Genomic DNA, 19,216 nt, shown 5'->3' with positions numbered 1-19,216 from the left:
TGTGAGCTTTTAGTAATTTGTTTCTGTAGTCAGTAGTACCAACAACTTTAGCCAAATGTGTGTCATGATTAAGCAGTTGGAAATCTCACATAATGCAAAACAGGCCGGGCCATAGGAAGTGTTTCAGCTGGCAAATTTAACTTACTGCGAGTTTCAGCAGCTGGTATAATGTTCTTTTGTTTGTTATACGATACATAATTTATTTTACAGTAGCAGCCTGATGTCTACCAATTGAGCGCCTTTGAGGGACTTGAGCCCCCAACAGTCTTGGGCTCCGAGGATTTAGCCCTCCCCTCCCCCGCCCTCTCACGTCGAGCTTGTGTGTAACTCTCACGCACGACAAGTACTATGTACGAGAACCCATGCATTAGACGTAATTAGTCGTCAACAGGGGGGAATTAAGATAATTCACAATACGAGCCCACACAGAAAATAAAAGGTAGGAACGCGACATTGTGAAGCAGAATAATTCTTCCCAAATGTGAGTCCGTACTCCGCAGGCTGGAGCAGGTCGATGTCAGATAGGTACCGGGCACTTATTGACGTTCAGCAGCTGCTTGCAGTTTACTGGCCGATGCTCGGGGCACGTCCCGCTAGTGGCACCGATGTCTGCCAGCGCCACACTTCTGTTTGCGAGCCATGCTCATCGGTAGCAGAGCAAGGCTACACGTCGCTTGATCTGTCTCATACAGCACAAATAAACAAACGACAGTTAAAAGCTGTGACCGCCTGCCTAGTACGCCCCTCCCCCCCACCCACACCCCAATATTCTGCTTCGATTTAAATGTACGTTGATCTGCATCTACATCTACGTGGTTACTCTGCAATTCACAATTAAGTGCCTGACAGAGGGTTATTCTAACTACCTTTGAGCTACTTCTCTATTGTTCCACTCTCGATAAGCGCGAGAGAAAAACGAACACTTAAACCTTTCCGTGAGGCGCTCTGATTTCTCTTATTTTATTATGATCATTATTTCTGCCTATGTACGAGCGCCAACAAAATATTTGCACACTCCGAGGAGAAAGTTGACCATTGAAATTTCGCGAGAATGTCCTACCGCAGCGAAACATGCCTTTGTTTTTATGACTGCCACTCCCTATTCGTGTATCATATCCGTGGCACTCTCTCCCCTGTTCCGCGAAAATACAAAACGAGCTGCACTTCTTTGAAATCCTTTTTCGAAATCCTCCGTCAGTCCTGTCTGATGCTGATCCAACACAACACAGTATTACTCCAGAAGCAGTCAAACGTATAACGTTATCTATGTGACTGTTCCAGTTTAAGTTGTTCGTAATTGTCACTGCGCTGCTGCTACTGTCGCAGGTTAGAATCCTGCCTCGGGCATGGATGTGTGTGATGTCCTTAGGTTAGTCAGGTTTAAGAAGTTCTAAGTCTAGGGGACTGCTGACCTCAGATGTTAAGTCCCATCGTGCTTCGAGCCATTTGATTTGTAACTGTAATTCCTAGGTATTTAATTCAGTTTACAGCATTTACATTTGTGTGATTTATAGTCTAACTGGAACTTAGTAGATTATTTTCAGTGACTTAACACTTTTCATGATTTAAAGTCAATTACCATATTTATCACTATACAAGTGACACATTTTGATCGTTTGATTAGATGAGAGATGTCGTGTGACTAGGGCCTCCCGTCGGGTAGACCGTTCGCCAGGTGCAACTATTTCGATCTGATGCCACTTCGGCGACTTGCGCGTCGATGGGGATGAAATGATCATGATTAGGACAACATAACGCACAGTCCCTGAGCGGAGAAAATCTCCAACCCAGCCGGGAATCGAACCCGGGCCCTTAGGATTGACATTCTGTCTCGCTGGCCACTGAGCTACCGGGGACGGACGATCGTCTCATGATTTTACATGACGGTAAATGAAAGCATCATCTGCAAATAATCTGCGATGGATGCTCATATTGTCTCCTAAATCGTTTATGCAGATCAGGAACAGCTGAGGACCCGTAACACTTTCTTCTGTAATGTCAGATATTACTTTTGTTTTACTCAATCACTTTCCGTCAATGATTACCAACGGTGACCTTTCTGGCAGGAAATCATGAACCCAGTCATACAACTGAGACGATACTCCATAGGCACGCTTGTGAGGAACGATGTCAAAAGCCTTCTGGAAATCTAAAAATATTGAATCAATCTGACGTCCGCTGTCGATAGCACTAATGACTTCTTGAGCATAAAGAGCTACTTGTGCTTCAAGACCGATATGTTCTGAATCCGTGTTGGCTATTTGTCAATAAATCGTTTTCATCGAAGTGATTCACAATGTTCGAGCACAGCATATGTTCCATAAACCTACTGCAAACCGACGTTAGAGATGTGGATCTGTAATTCAGTGGATTACTACTATTTTCTTTCTTGGGTATTAGCGTGACTTAACAACTTTCTAGTCCTTGTGTACGGATTTTTCTACGAGCGAGCGGTTGTATACAATTACCAGGTATGGAGATATTTTATCAGCATACGTGACTGGTATACAATCTGGACAGGAACCCTTGTTTTCTTAATTTTTTAAAGCTGCTTCGCTACACCAAGGGTATCTGCTTCTAAGTTACTCACGTTGGTAGTTGTTCTTGATTAAAACTCTAGAATATTTACTTCGTCTTCATTTGTGAAGGAATTTCGGAAAACCGTTTTCAGTAACTCTGCTGTAGTGGCACTGTCGTCAATAATACGACCATTGTTAATGGCGCAGGGAGGCTATTGAGTGCCTCTTGCCGCTTGTGTACCTTATATACGACCAGAATCTCTTTGGGTTTTCTGCCATATTTCGAGGCACAGTTTTGTTGTGGAAACTGTTAAAAGCATCTCGCATTGAAGTTCGTGCAAAATTTCGAGCTTCTGTAAAAATATGCAGACTTTTAGGATTTAGCGTTCTTTTAAATTTGGCATACTTTTCTCGTTGCTTCTGCGATATTGTTTTGTACACCATGGTGGATCAGTACCAACCACTATTAATTTATTTGGTATATATCTCTCAACTGCCGTCAATATTATTTCTTTGAATTTAAACCACATCTGGTTTACGATTACACAGTCATACTGGAAGGACTGGAGACTGTCTCTTAGAAAGGTGACAAGCGAATTTTATCTGCTTTTTTTAAAAATAGATATATCTTGTGTTTATTTTTGGTGGGTTTGGATGTTACGATTTTCAGTCTAGCTACAACCACCATGTGATCACTAATCCCTGTATCCGTTACGATGCTCCCTATTTGGTCAGGGTTATTTGTTACTAAGAAGTCAAGAGCATTTTCGTAACCATTTACACTTTAAGTGAGCTCCCGAGCTAGTTGATCAAAATAATTTTCTGAGAGGGTATTCAGTATGATTTCGGATGACGTTTTACGCCTACCATCGACTACAAACATGTGTTTTCACCAAGATATCGAGTGTAGATTGAAGTCGACACCAACTAAAATTGTATGAATGGAGTGCCTGTTTGATCATCCGTTATACTAATTCAAATTATACTAGGATCGACATTAAGTGAACTTTCCGTCGCTGCTTGGAAGAACATAACAATATTAAGTAGGATACACTTGCCCTGTTGATAAACGGATGTTATTTGTATTTATAGACAAGGAACTGGTTGCTTGTTTTTTTTTCATTTTAATTCTTCCCTGCCGGTATCTATGTACATCAACGATCGTGTATTTTTATCGCCTCACAGAATTTTTTGCGGATAATGCAATTTTAACTGGTTTCCAGCACGTCCTCGTATGTGTATGAATCAGGCTCAGCACAGAGGATATAAAAATAAAAAATAATAATGTCATTTACAGGCTACACAAAAGCTTTCACCATGAGTATAAAACTTCCTAATGTTCTGCAACAGAACGAGAAGAGTTTCGCGAGCTCTCTCTTTGCAGAATCTAATGTGATTTTCATAAAGAATCTTCGTTTACAAAGAATGTCTTAATGCTGTGGTAAGAAACGACCAGTTGTCATAAGATTTTGTCACCTTTAAATAACAAAGTTAAGTAATTTTTTGTTTGTTTGCACCATTACAAAAAATGAATGAAATAGATATTACTGTCAATTGTGTTGAGAAACATCCCAAGTCGCTAAAATCGAATGAAACTCCAGAGCCCGAATCCCTAACAGATTCTACGATGAACACCCAGCTAAGTTATCCCCAATTTTAAAGATAGTTGTTATTGTTCTGGTCGTCAGTCCTGAGACTCGTTTGGTGCAGCTCTCCATGCTAATCTATCCTATGCAAGCTCCTTTATCTCCCAGTACCTACTGCAACCTACATCCTTCTGAATCTGCTTAGTGTATTCATCTCTTGGTCTCCCTCTACGATTTTTACCCTCCACACTGCCCTCCAATGCTAAATTTGTGATCCCTTGATGCCTGAGAACATGTCCTACCAGCCCATCCCTTCTTCTAGTCAAGTTGTGCCACAAACTTCTCTTCTCCCCAATCCTATTCAATACCTCCTCATTAGTTACGTGATCTACCCACCTAATCTTCAACATACTTCTGTAGCACCACATTTCCAAAGCTTCTACTCTCTTCTTGTCCAAACTATTTATCCTCAATGTTTCACTTCCATACATGGCTACACTCCATACAAAAACTTTCAGACACGTTTTCCTCACACTTAAATCTATACCCGATGTTAGCAAATTTCTCGTCTTCAGAAACGCTTTCCTTGCCATTGCCAGTCTACATTTTATCCTCTCTAATTCGACCATCGTCAGTTATTTTGCTCCCCAAATAGCAAAACTCCTTTACTACTTTAATTGTCTCATTTCCTAAACTAAATCCCTCAGCATCAACAGACTTAATTCGAATACATTCTATTATCCTCGTTTTGCTTTCGTTGGTGTTCATCTTATATCCTCCATTCAAGACACTGTCCATTCCGTTCAACTGCGCTTCCAAATGTTTTCTGTCTCTGACAGAATTACAATGACATCGAAGAACCTCAAAGTTTTTATTTCTTCTCCATGGATTTTAATACCTACTCCGAATTTTTCTTTTGTTTCCTACACTGCTTGCTCAATATACAGATTGAATAGCATCGGGGAGAGGCTACAACCCTGTCTCACTCCCTTTGCGAACACTGCTTCCCTTTCATGCCCCTCGACTCTTATAACTGCCATCTGGTTTCTGTACAAATTGTAAATAGCCTTTTGCTCCCTGTATTTTACCCCTGCCACCTTCAGAATTTGAAAGAGAGTATTCCAGTCACCATTGTCAAAAGCTTTCTCTAAGTCTACAAATGCTAGAAACGTAGGCTTGCCCTTCCTTAATCTAGCTTCTAAGATAAGTCGTAGGGTCAGTATTGCCTCACGTGTTTCTGCGGAATCCAAACTGATCTTCCCCGAGGTCGGCTTCTACAAGTTTTTCCATTCGTCTGTAAATAATTCGCGTTAGTATTTTGTAGCTGTGACTTATTAAACTGATAGTTCGGTAATTTTCACATCTGCCAACACCTGCTTTCTTTGGGATTGGAATTATTATATTCTCCTTGAAGTTTGGGGGTATTTTGCCTGTCTCGTACATCTTGCTCACCAGATGGTAGAGTTTTGTCAGGACTGGTTCTCCCAAGGCTGTCAGTAGTTCAAATGGAATGTTGTCTACTCCTGGCGCCTTGTTTCGACTTAGGTCTTTCAGTGCTCTATCAAACTCTTCACGCAATATCGTATCTCCCATTTCATCTTCATCTACATCCTCTTCCATTTCCATAATATAGTCCTCAAGTACATCACCCTTGTATAGACCCTCTATATACTCCTTCCACCTTTCTGCTTTCCCTTTTTTGCTTAGAACTGGGTTTCCATCTGTGCTCTTGATGTTCATACAAGTGGCTCTCTTTTCTCCAAAGGTCTTTTTAATTTTCCTGTAGGCAGTATCTATCTTACCCCTAGTGAGATAAGCCTCTACATCCTTACATTTGTCCTCTAGCCATCCCTGCTTAGCCATTTTGCATTTCCTGTCGATCTCATTTTTGAGACGTTTGTATTCCTTTTTGCCTGCTTCATTTACTGCATTTTTATATTTTCTCCTTTCATCAATTAAATTCAATATTTCTTCTGTTACCCAAGGATTTCCACTAGTCCTCGTCTTTTTATTTACTTGATTCTAAGCTGCCTTCACTACTTCATTCCTCAGAGCTACCCATTCGTCTTCTACTGTATTCCTTTCCCCCATTCCTGTCAATTGTTCCCTTATGCTGTCCCTGAAACTCTGTACAACTTCTGGCTTAGTCAGTTTATCCAGGTCCCATCTCCTTAAATTCTCACATTTTTGCAATTTTTTCAGTTTTAATCTACAGTTCATAACCAATAGATTGTGGTCAGAGTCCGCATCTGCCCCCGGAAATGTCCTACAATTTAAAACCTGGATCCTAAATCGCTGATTTCCATTCTATAATCTGTCTGATACCTTTTAGTATCTCCAGGATTCTTCCATGTATACAACCTTCTTTTATGATTCTTGAACCAAGTGTTAGCTATGATTAAGTTATGCTCTGTGCAAAATTCTACCAGACAGCTTCCTCTTTCATTTATTATCCCCAATCCATATTCACCTACTATGTTTCCTTCTCTCCCTTTTCCTACTGTCTAATTCCATTCACCCATGACTATTAAATATTCGTCACCCTTCACTACCTGAATAATTTCTTTTATCTCATCATACATTTCTTCAATTTCTTCGTCATCTGCAGAGCTAGTTGGCATATAAACTTGTACTACTGTAGTAGGCATGGGCTTCGTGTCTATCTTGGCCACTATAATACGTTCACTATGCTGTTTGTAGTAGCTTACCCACACTCTTATTTTTTTATTCACTATTAAACCTACTCATGCATGACCCCTATTTGATTTTGTATTTATAACCCTGTAATCACCTGACCAAAAGTCTTGTTCCTCCTGCTACCGAACTTCACTAATTCCCACTATATCTAACTTTAACCTGTCCGTTTCCCTTTTTAAATTTTCTAACCTACCTGCCCGATTAAGGGATCTGACATTCCACACTCCGATGCATAGAATGCCAGTTTTCTTTCTCCTGATAACGACGTCCTCTTGAGTAGTCCCCAATCGGAGATCCGAATGGGGGACTATTTTACCTCCGGAATATTTTACCCAAGAGGGCCCCATCATCATTTAACCATACAGTAAAGCTGCATGTCCTCGGGAAAAATTACGGCTGTAGTTTCCCCTTGCTTTCAGCAGTTTGCAGTACCACAACAGCACGGCCGTTTTGGTTAGTGTTACAAGGCCAGATCAGTCAATCATCCAGACTTTTGCCCCTGCAACTACTGAAAAGGCTGCTGCCCCTCTTCAGGAACCACACGTTTGTCTGGCCTCTCAACAGATACCCCTCCGTTGTGGTGGCACCTATGGTACGGCTATCTGTATCGTTGAGGCATGCAAGCCTCCCCACCAACGGCAAGGTCCATGGTTCATGGGGGGGGGGGGTGGGGGGGGGGGGGTGGAGGGGAGACTAGCAGTAGTGATCGACAAAATTACCTTCCGGTATCCTTGACATCCACTTGTTGTACAATTTTAGAACATGCTCTAAGCTCAAACATGCTGAGATATCTCGAAAAGAATGACCTCCTTCATGCTTTAAAATATCGATCGTGTGAAACCGAACTCGCACCTTTCTCGCGTAACATCCAGAAAGTCGTAGCTCAAGTCAGTCAGATAGATACAGTGTCTCTTGATTTCAAAAAATGTTCAATTGTGTGTGAAATCTTATGGGACTTAAGTGCTAAGGTCATCAGTCCCTAAGCTTACACTCTACTTAACCTAAATTGTCCTAAGGACAAACACACACACATGCCCGAGGGAGGACTCGAACCTCCGCAGGGACCAGCCGCACAGTCCATGACTGCAGCGCCTAAGACAATTCGGCTTATCCCGCGCTTACCCACTTTTCAAATGATAGAGGATCCAATGAGGCTTTCAAGCTACAGTGTGTGTGAAGAATGTACTTGAGGCTAGAGATGGGTCTGCGATCTTTTGTGGGTAACGACGGGTGGGGGGGGGGGGGGGGGTAGAGGGGGAGGAGTAGTGTGACTAATTTTAGGTGGTCCGGTGTGTTTGACTGGACCTGTTTGTCTTGTGTATTTCGTCACTCGGCTACTGGACGGTGGCGTACTTTGCAGAGGGAGCAGCACCGGCGGCAAGCGCAGCGGGAGTGGGTGACGGAGTGGCTGGAGGGGTACGCGGCGGCGCAGGCGCTGCTGGAGGCGGCGCAGCGCGCGCAGCGCGAGGAGGAGGAGAGGCGGGAAATAGAGGCCGCCCAGGAGGAGATGGCGATGCCGCGCCGCGTCGACCGCGCCAAGTGGCTCGACATGGAGTACCAGCGCCTGCTCAAGGTAGGCTGCACGTGCGCGGCAGACTGGTACGTGCTAATGCTGGGGATAGTAGGATCTACATCTGCATCTACATCTATACTCCGCAAGCCACCCAACGGTGTGTGGCGGAGGGCACTTTACGTGCCACTGTCATTACCTCCCTTTCCTGTTCCAGTCGGGTATGGTTCGCGGGAAGAACGACTGTCTGAAAGCCTCCGTGCGCGCTCTAATCTCTCTAATTTTACGTTCGTGATCTCCTCTGGAGGTATAAGTAGGGGGAAGCACTATATTCGATACCTCATCCAGAAACGCACCCTCTCGACACCTGGACAACAAGCTACACCGCGATGCAGAGCGCCTCTCTTGCAGAGTCTGCCACTTGAGTTTGCTAAACATTTCCGTAACGCTATCACACTTACCAAATAACCCTGCGACGAAACGCGCCGCTCTTCTTTGGATCTTCTCTATCTCTTCCGTCAACCCGATCTGGTACGGATCCGACACTGATGAGCAATACTCAAGTATAGGTCGAACGAGTGTTTTGTAAGCCACTTCCTTGGTTGATGGACTACATTTTCTAAGGACTCTCCCAATGAATCTCAACCTGGTACCCCCCTTACCAACAATTTTATATGATCATTCCACTTCAAATCGTTCCGCACGCATACTCCCAGATATTTTACAGAAGTAACTGCTACCAGTGTTTGTTCCGCTATCATATAATCATACAATAAAGTATCCTTCTTTCTATGTATTCTCAACACATTACATATGTCTATGTTAAGGGTTTGTTGCTACTCCCTGCACCAAGTGCCTATCCGCTGCAGATCTTCCTGCATTTCGCTACAATTTTCTAATGCTGCAACTTCTCTGTATACTACAGCATCATCCGTGAAAAGCCTCATGGAACTTCCGACCGTATCTACTAGGTCATTTATATACAGGGTGATTCAAAAAGAATACCACAACTTTAAAAATGTGTATTTAATGAAAGAAACCTAATATAATCTTCTGTTATACATCATTACAAAGAGTATTTAAAAAGGTTTTTTTTTTTACTCAAAAACAAGTTCAGAGATGTTCAATATGGCCCCCTCCAGACACTCGAGAAATATCAACCCAATACTCCAACTCGTTCCACACTCTCTGTAGCATATCAGGCGTAACAGTTTGGATAGCTGCTGTTATTTCTCGTTTCAAATCATCAATGGTGGCTGTGAGAGGTGGCCGAAACACCATATCCTTAACATACCCCCATAAGAAAAAATCGCATAAGGTAAGATCAGGGCTTCTGGGAGGCCAGTGATGAAGTGCTCTGTCACGGGCTGCCTGGCGGCCAATCCATCGCCTCGGGTAGTTGACGTTCAGGTAGTTACGGACAGATAAGTGCACAAACTTTTTCCCTTTGCACAAACACCCATTCTCTGTAAACTGTTTATACCAACGTTTAATACACCACATATCAGGAGGTTTAACACCATACTTCGTTCGAAATGCACGCTGAACAACTGTCGTCGATTCACTTCTGCCGTACTCAATAACACAAAAAGCTTTCTGTTGAGCGGTCGCCATCTTAGCATCAACTGACGCTGACGCCTAGTCAACAGAGCCTCAAGCGAACAAATGTACAACTAAATTAAATTTTATAGCTCCCTTAATTCGCCGACAGATAATGCTTAGCTCTGCCTTTTGTCGTTGCAGAGTTTTAAATTCCTAAAGTTGTGGTATTCTTTTTGAATCACCCTGTATATTGTGAAAAGCAATGGTCCCATAACACTCCCCTGTGGCACGCCGGAGGTTACTTTAACGTCTGTAGACGTCTCTCCATTGATAACAACATGCTGTGTTCTGTTTGCTAAAAACTCTTCAATCCAGCCACACAGCTGGTCTGATATTCCGTAGGCTCTTACTTAGTTTATCAGGCGACAGTGCGGAACTGTATTGAACGCCTTCCGGAAGTCAAGGTAAATAGCATCTACCTGGGAGCCTGTATCTAATATTTTCTGGGTCTCATGAACAAATAAAGCGAGTTGGGTCTCACGCGATCGCTGTTTCCGGAATCCATGTTGATTCCTACAGAGTAGATTCTGGGTCTCCAGACGCAGGATGACGTAGGAAATCGTACATCTTGTGCATCGTTGCTTCTCTGCAACTATCGAATCTGAGCGCGCCTTTGTCTTGCCTCGTTATTACGTTCAACAATGTTCGAACGCTACCGGTCACGCGACATTATACAAGTAAAGGGTAAATCAGCCGAATAATTACATCCTAATTATCGATTAGTCGATTATTATCTTGCGTCTTTATTTTTAGACCAGTGCATGAAAATCGGAAGCGCATCTGGCATTCGGGTGAAATCTGACAGTGGTCACTGACGTCCCTCGTTCACGTGGTGTGATATTTGTCTTCACCCACAAATTAACGAAAGCGTTGGTAAGGATTCGATTGCTGCAAAATATTTGTGTCAAACAAGACTATAAATATTTAAGTAGTGCTCTTAGGTTTCTACCAAGTACATCCTCGAAAATAGCGACATACAGTATTCCGAATAAACAGCAAACCACTGGTGACAGGCGAGACTATAAAAATCATTGTCTGTCGTTTTACTCGAAGAATTTTAAACTGTACTCTTAGAGTACTACCCACCAAACAGCCAAATATTTGTGACATTGAAGAAAACGTGTATCACTGCTGCTCGTTTCACTCGCGACAGTTTAAGCTGTAGCCGTTTAATAGATTCCTGCCTAATCGTACTCTTGGAAATCGCGTTATATTCGGAAAAAAGGGACAAACATTTGTGATAAGAAGGAATATAAATGTCGCTGATGGTTGTATCTACTAGCAGCAATTTTATCTTCCATTTTTTAATTAGGCTGAAGTCACAAAATGGAAGAAACTGTTACCGAGAGAGCACACTCTTATATCCATAACATCGAATATTGTAGATTATATTTCTGTTACACGAATAAGAAGCTCCCAGGATATGTTAAAAACAGAAAGATGAAAAAAATATTGGCATGTGTCTAAACGGGAACCTACTTCATCGACTCTACGTGTGTAACCACATACATGACCACCACATATGCATAAATGTTAATGCCTTAAAACTGTTGATAGTAAATTTTCTTAGACAATGTGTAATTTATTGACATTTAACTATAACAAATCTCACCCAGAGTGATAAATCTTCATTGCACCTTTGTCTCAAAATGGCACACTGCCGGAACATGCAAGTTATAGTACAGAAATGACAGAAATACGATGAATCTAATATGGCGTATAGAGAGTAGCGAGCAAAGGACTTCACATAACTGCTTTCAACTTCTGCCAAATGCAAGACACACTTCCGAATTTTAGCACTCATATTTCTAGGCTTTTATACTAAAAATATTTGTTCTACAAAGATCAAGGTGACGCTATCACACTAATATTTCTCTTTTTGTAACTAATAAAAGATGCCAGATCACTTGCCTGCGAAAGGCAAAGGTCCAGAGTTCGAGCCTCATCCAGCACACGGTTTCAATCTGCCAAGAAATTTCGTTCTGAAATGTTGCTAATTTTGGTGAAACTACCATTTCTTATTTTCTGCACAAATACACATTTATTTAACAGTTATTAGTAAAGCTAATTAATATCGTTGTCTTTAATACAAATACTGCAGTGAATACGCTTACGAGCCCAAAAACATTTTCGGAAATTGGACTGAAGAACAGTAAGCTGTTACTGGGTCTCTCACATTAGAAAACAGTCTTCAGAAGAAATGGAGGATTCTACCATTTCCAGATATTTAAGAGCCATGCTGCACAAAACAGGATACAGTGTTTCGTTGTTATTTATTTCTGAACTGACGCACACAACACAAAACTTTGCCTCACTACTTAAGAGGCACTATTGTTAGATCGCTAATATTGTCAGCAATCTTGATTCGTAAACAGAACGTAGCCAACAAGAAATGTTCTGCCTTGGTCCGGCATTGTACTATGAGCACTAGCAGACAGTCGGGTTCCTTTCCATTTTCTTCTTCTTTGTCTTCAGTGTTCGTTCCATCTTGGGGCAGGGGCAGCTGAGTAGATTCGCTGTCTCCATTTTGTTCTATTGTGGACCATGTCTGGATGAAGATTTACAGCCTTCAGGTGGTTGTGCAGAGTGTCTTGGTTGTCCATTGGATATCTTTTGTTGGTGGTTACAATACCTCCACTTTGACAGCTGCCACTCATTCCGTTCTGAGAAGTCCCTTCCATACAGACTAGCCACTCATGCGTGTCACATCCATAGTGATGAGCAGTGCCTCTCCAAATATACTAAGGATCTCACTGAGGTCTTCACAGACCAAAATTATCCATGTAACATTGTGCAGAAACAGAGTTCCCACGCCTCATCTCTCCAGCCACCTACCACCTCCCACACACCCAACACCTGGGCACAAGGGAACACTCCTCATGAATCAGTACTACACAGAACTGGAGCAACTGAATCACATTCTCCACCAAGGTTTCAATTACCTCTTGTCATTCCCTGAAATGAGAAATATCCTACCCACTATCCTTCCCACCCTCCCCCAGTGATATTCTGTTGCCTCTAAAAAACATACACAGTATCCTTGTACATCCCTCCTCCACCCTTGCTCCCAACCCCTTGCCTCATGTTTCATATCTCTGCTATATCCCTAGATGCAAGGTCTGTCCCATATATCCTCCTGACACTACTTTGTCCAGCGTGTGAAAGTAGTCAAGTGATTTACAAACTAAGCTGCAACCATGGTGCTGCTTTCTATGTGGCCATGACAATGAAAAAGCCATCTATCCATGTGAATGGCCTGTGACAAACAGTGACCAAGAGACAACTGGACTACCTACCTGCTGGACACACTGCCCAACACAATGTGCTTCAGTTCAATAACTGCTTCACAAGCCAGTGCCATCTGAATACTTCTGTACTGCACAGGTGGGAACTGTACCTTCCATATAGCCTACATTCCTGTTACCCCCATGGCCTCAAACTTTGCTAGTCCCCATCCTTCACTTACCTATCCCTTTCCCTACTGCCACTCCAGCCCTGCACAGCCTTCTTATTTAACAAATGTGCTCACTAATCTGTTTCCCCTCCTTTATTTCTCTCCTTTTCCATCCCTCCCCCCCTCTCCCCCTCAAACCTTTCAACTGCAACCTGCAACCCAACTCTGTCCCCACCACATCTATGCACAAGCTCATAAGTAGCACTATACCTTCCCTCACCCCTACCTGGCTACCATTCCTCCTCCTTGGTCCCACCTCCTCCTTATTGCTATCATCCACAGATTGCTTTCCCATCAGGTGCAGTTGCTATACATAGTCTGGCCTCAGTAGCCAGAGACAGTGGTCACATGGGTGTGAGTTGTGCTTGTGTGTGTGTGTGTGTGTGTGTGTGTGTGTGTGTGTGTGTGTGTGTGTGTGTGTTTGTTTTCTACTTTAAAAGAAGGCCTTGTGGCCAAAAGCCCAAATGTATAGAAGTCTTTTTGTTGTGCATGTCTGCTACCCAAGTTCTATTTGATTATTCGATGTTGAATAAATATTATTATTATTATTATTATTATTATTATATTAGACAACAAAAAGTCATGGATTAAGGCAAACAGAGAGTTGCAGGATTTCTTGACTTTGAAAAACTGAAATCAGTACACACCAGTCGTTAATAATGAAAGTACTATCATATGGGGTATCAGTTGAAATTTGTGTATTAGGTAAAATTTGTGACTGGATTGAGGATTTTTTGATAGTGTGAATGCAGCATGTTGTCTTGAATGGAAAGTCAGTGACAGATGTAGAAGGAACTTTAGACATGCCCTGGATAACTGTGTGGGGCCCCTTGCTGCTGATGTTATGTATTAATGAGCTGACAGACAATATTAATAGCATCCTCAGAACTTTTGCTGGTGGTGTATTTATCTGTAGTGAAACACTGTTTCAAAATTAAGTGCACAGATATTCAATCTGACTTTGACACGATTTCCTAATGGTGCAATATCAGAAGATAATCACAGAAATGCTGATAAGCATGAAATAGAACTCTTTCAACAGATGCTTAAAGACAAACTTCAGCTATACCCAGAAAGCATGCTTACATCATCTCAAGAACCAGTATTGAGATATCTAGGAATATTCTACAGTGATGCTCTTAGTGAGCATAAAGACAAAATTAGACTTATTACAGTTTGTACAGAGGCATTTAAGCAGTCATTCTTCCCGCACTCCATACCTGAATTGAATGGGAAGAAACCTAATATGTAGTACAGTACCCTTCATATTGATTTACACAGTATGTATGTACACACAGATGTATATTTACAAAGCTGAAACACAAGGGAATTCTCTTGAAATGGAGAAAGACTTTTAGAATATTGACAGATTGGCAATTGACCCTCAACTCAAAGAAATGTTATATTTACATCATGCCTAAAGAGGAAGGAAATCCACATTGCTGTTTGATTACAACACTGGCAAGCAACCACTGAAAACATTTACAACTATAAAATATGTAGGAATATCTATATGGAGCTATCTAAGGTAGAAGGACTCATTAAACAAGTTGTAGTAAAGGTAGATACAAGACTGAGATTGTATGGAAGGATCTGAAATAAATGTAATTAATTCATAAAGAAAGTACCTTACAAAACACCCTTCTGACCATTCTTGAGTTATTTTCATTAACCTGCGCCTGTACTGTGTAGGATTCATAACATCGTGTGTTCTTACTGAAGTGTTCATCCAACTCCAGTGCTAGAAAGCAATTATGTATCATGGGGAAGCTTTTGTTAAAGAGCATATGTTCCGAGAAGAGTCAAGCGACTTACTTCTCACATGAGGATTACCAATGTGAAGTGTAATCATAAAGTGTTCATCATTAACTTGAAAAGTTATGTACCAGTAATTTTATTTTTTCTCCAGAATGAAATTTTCACTCTGCTGCAGAATGTGTGCTGATATGAAACTTCCTGGCAGATTAAAATTATGTGCTGGACCTGTACTCAAACTTGGGGCCTTTGCCTTTAGGGGGCAAGTGCTCTACCAACTGAGCTACACAAGCATGACTCATAACCTGCCCTCACAGCTTTACTTCCACCAGTAGTCTGTAAGGTAGGTTATGAGGTACTGGCAGAAGTAAAACTGTGAGAATGGGCCATGAGTCGTGCTTCGTGAATAGCTCAGTCGGTAGAGGCGAAGGTCCTGAGATCAAGTATCAGTCTGGCATACAGTTTTAATCTGCCAAGAAATTTCAGTTTTTTTTGTTTTTGTACATTGAAATCCTCATGTCACAGTATGGTAGCACACTCCTAGAGGAGCCAAAACAAAATGACACAGCCCATTGATAAAGTAGAAAGTGCATTGTGCACTAAATCATTTTCTGTATTCGAAGGGGAACAAAATTACAACAATCTATGATTAGTTGGTGGAATTGTATGGAAACAATGTTTAAGCCAAGCAGAAGCCTGAGTGACAAAGAACAAAGTGGCACACAGTCTCTCTGTGAGGAACCAGGAATCACAAGAAAAGTTGAGACCCCACTTCTCTAAGACTGTACTACAATTTGAGGTAATAGTGGAAAAAGTGAAAATCACTTTTGTATCATCTTGCATGATGTTTCAAAAGTGACAGAGGTCATTGTCCAGTGGGTTCTGGAACTATTCACACCCAATCAAAAATCCTACTGAATTGAGGCAGCAATAGAAATGTTGCAGCTGTATTAAGCCAATCCAGATGACTTCTTTGTGTGGATTCTCCACATAAACACATCCAAAAAAGGTGAACTGCTGATAAAGTAATCCCGCACCCCTCCCCTCCTTCTACTTTTCCCTCCATGATTCTCTATAGTAGACAATGCCTACATAATATGTCCCATCCAAGAGGTTTTCCTCTTCTGTATCATTCCCATCCTTGTGATGTTCCTCTCCTCTCCTACCCTGCTCAGGACCACCTCATTTCTCATACAGTCACTCCATTTCATTTTCTCCACTCTTCCCCATAACCACATTTCAAAACTTTCTAAATGTTTTTGCTCCTTCTGTCTAACTGTCCACATTTTTGAACAATAAAACACCACAGTCCACACAAAACATTTGTTGAGGCTCTCCATTAATGTAATAAGAAGGCTTCTAACTGTCAGCAAACCTTTCACTCTCCCAAAATGTCTGTTTCCCATGGAGGTTCCGCATATCATTTTGTCTGTATGACCTCTGCTGGAAGCTATCAAGCTTCCCAAATAATGGAATGACCAAACCTGTTCTAATACTATTCCATCTAGTGATGTATAAATTGTGTCATCATCATATCTGATTTTCATTACTTTGCTCTTGCCAATATTCAGCTTCATTCCAAACACTTTACCCACATTTTGCACTATGAATTAATTTTACTTAATGACTATACATACTTCACTGTAGCTATTAAATTTATGATTCTGATTACTCGTGTACCCTAGCTGTAGTGCCCTATGCTAGCCTCAGTTATTTGTATAAATACTAGACACATCTTGGCCATTACCATCACTTACTATGTACCTGGCTGTATAGATTTTGTCGTTGATGCCTACATCATAATATTTTATGGTATGTATGGCTGGTATGCATGGCTGTTAACCATGTAAATATTTATTTTTCTTAGATGGTTACATCATTGTTTTTCTATTTATAACTGATCTGAAGATGGAAGTAGCCAAAAAATAATAGTGAAACATAAAATTTGTGTGATCAATAATGACCTTTAAAAGTAATTTGATTATAGCATTACAAGAAAACTAGGGCCAACATATAGCTCTGATTCAATTTTAATTGCTTTTGTAAAAGACTGGATTGATTAATAATGCTATTAACTTTCATTTACTTTGTTGTTGTTATTGTTGTGGTTTTCAGTCCAAAGACTGGTTTTATGCAGCTCTTCATGCCACTCTATCCTGTGCAAGCCTCTTCATCTCTGAGTAACTACTACTGCAACCTACATACCTATGAATCTGCCAACTGTCTTCATACCTAGGTCACCCTCTACAATTTTTACCGCCAACACTTCCCTACAGTATTAAACTAGTGATCCCTTGATGCCTCACAAAGTGTCCTATCAACTGATCTCTTCTTTTTGTCAGGTTGTACCACAAATTTCTCTTCTCCCCAACTCTCTTCAATACCTCCTCATTAGTTATGTCTTCAACTCTTCTAATCTTCACAATTCTTCTGTAGCACTACATTTCAAAAGCTTCTACTCTCTTCTTGTCTGAATCATTTATCGTACATGTTTCACAGCCACACATGGCTACACTTCATACAAATACTTTCAGAAAGGGTTTCCTGACACTTAAATGTGCATTTCTTCTTCAGAAACTTTTTTCTTGCCATTGCCAATCTACATTTTATATCCTCCATACTTTGACCATGACCTGTTAATTTGTTTCTCAAATAGCAAAACTCTTTTAAAACTTCAAGTGTCTCATTTCCTAATCTAATTCCCTTAGCATCACCTCATTTAATTTGAATACATTCCATTGTCCTTATTTTGCTTTTGTTGATGTTCATCTTATATCTTCCTTTCAAGACACTGTCCATTCTGTTCAGCTGTTCTTCAAGGTCCTTTGCTGTCTCTGAGAGAATTACAGTGGCATTGGCATATCTCAAATTTTGGATTTGTTTTCCCTGAAATTTAATTCCTACTCTAAATCTTTCTTTGGCTTTCTTTACTTGCTTGTTCAGTGTACAGATTAAATAACAACAGGGATAGGCTACAACCCCATCTTACTCCCTTTTCAACCACTGCTTCCCTTTCATGCCCCTCGTCTCTCATAACTGCCATCTGGTTTCTGCACAAATTGTAGATAGTCTTTCACTCCCTGTATTTTACCTCTCTTATCTTTAGAATTTGAAAGACAGTGGTCCAATCAACATTGTCAAAAGTTTTCTCTAAATCTACAAATGCTATAAATGTAGGTTTGCCTTTCCTTAACCTATCTTCTATGAGAAGTCATTGGGTCAGTATTGCCTCATGTGTTCCTACAATTCTATGGAATCGAAACTGATCTTCCTTGAGAATGGCTTCTACCAGTTTTTCAATTCTTCTGTAAAGATTTCATGTTCAGATTTTACAGCGTTGTCTTATTAAACTGATAGTTCGGTAATTTTCACACCTGTCTTCTTCAAGTCTGATGGAATTTGGAATGTTGTCTGCTCCCAGGGTCTTGTTTCAACTTAAGTCTTTCAGTACTTCATCAAAATTCTACTTTTTTGCAGTTTCTTCAGTTTTAATCTGTAGTTCGTAACCAATACATTGTCGTCAAAGTCCACATCTGCCCCTGAAAATGTCTTACTATTTAAAATCTAGTTACTAAATCTCTGTCTTACCATTGTATAAGCAATCTGAAACCTTCTAGTGTCTCCAGGTCTCTCTGAATACAAGTATTAGCTATGATTAAATTATGCTCTTTGCTAGATTCTACCAGGTAGCTTCCTCTTTCATTCCTTTCCCCTAGTCCATATTCATCTACTATTTTTCCTTCTCTTCCTTTACTACTATAAAAATCCAGTTCCCAATGGCTATTAAATTTTCAGCACCCTTAAGTATCTGAATAATTTCTTTTATCTCATCATGCATTTTCTCAATCTTCTGCTCATCTGCAGAGCCAGTAGGCATATAAACTTGTACTACTGTGGTGGGTGTGGGCTTTGTATCTATCTTGGCTACAATAATACATTCACTATGCTGTTCATAGTAACTTATCTGCATTCCTATTTTTTTACTCATTATTAAACCTGCTCCTGCATTACCCCTATTTGACTGTGTATTTATAACCTGACCAGAAGTCCTGTTCCTCCTGCCACCAAACTTCACTGATTCCCACTATATGTA

The 19,216-nt window shown here is 41.0% G+C and overlaps 1 protein-coding gene across 1 annotated transcript in view; it reads left to right on the top strand.

The window, feature by feature from the left end:
- The window catches only part of LOC126355025 (dynein axonemal intermediate chain 3-like), a 199,146-nt gene that overhangs the window by 140,116 nt on the left and 39,814 nt on the right, over positions 1-19,216 (top strand). Inside the window, exon 9 of the mRNA XM_050005208.1 lies at positions 8,163-8,375. Within this exon, the coding sequence (XP_049861165.1) occupies positions 8,163-8,375 (213 nt within the window). The remainder of the gene's footprint in view (positions 1-8,162; positions 8,376-19,216) is intronic.

The sequence above is a fragment of the Schistocerca gregaria genome, chromosome 1 (genome assembly GCF_023897955.1).
Source record: "Schistocerca gregaria isolate iqSchGreg1 chromosome 1, iqSchGreg1.2, whole genome shotgun sequence".
Taxonomy (NCBI): Eukaryota; Metazoa; Arthropoda; class Insecta; order Orthoptera; family Acrididae; genus Schistocerca; species Schistocerca gregaria.
The sequence above is the reverse complement of the archived record's forward strand: the minus strand, read 5'-3'. Positions and strand labels throughout refer to the sequence as shown.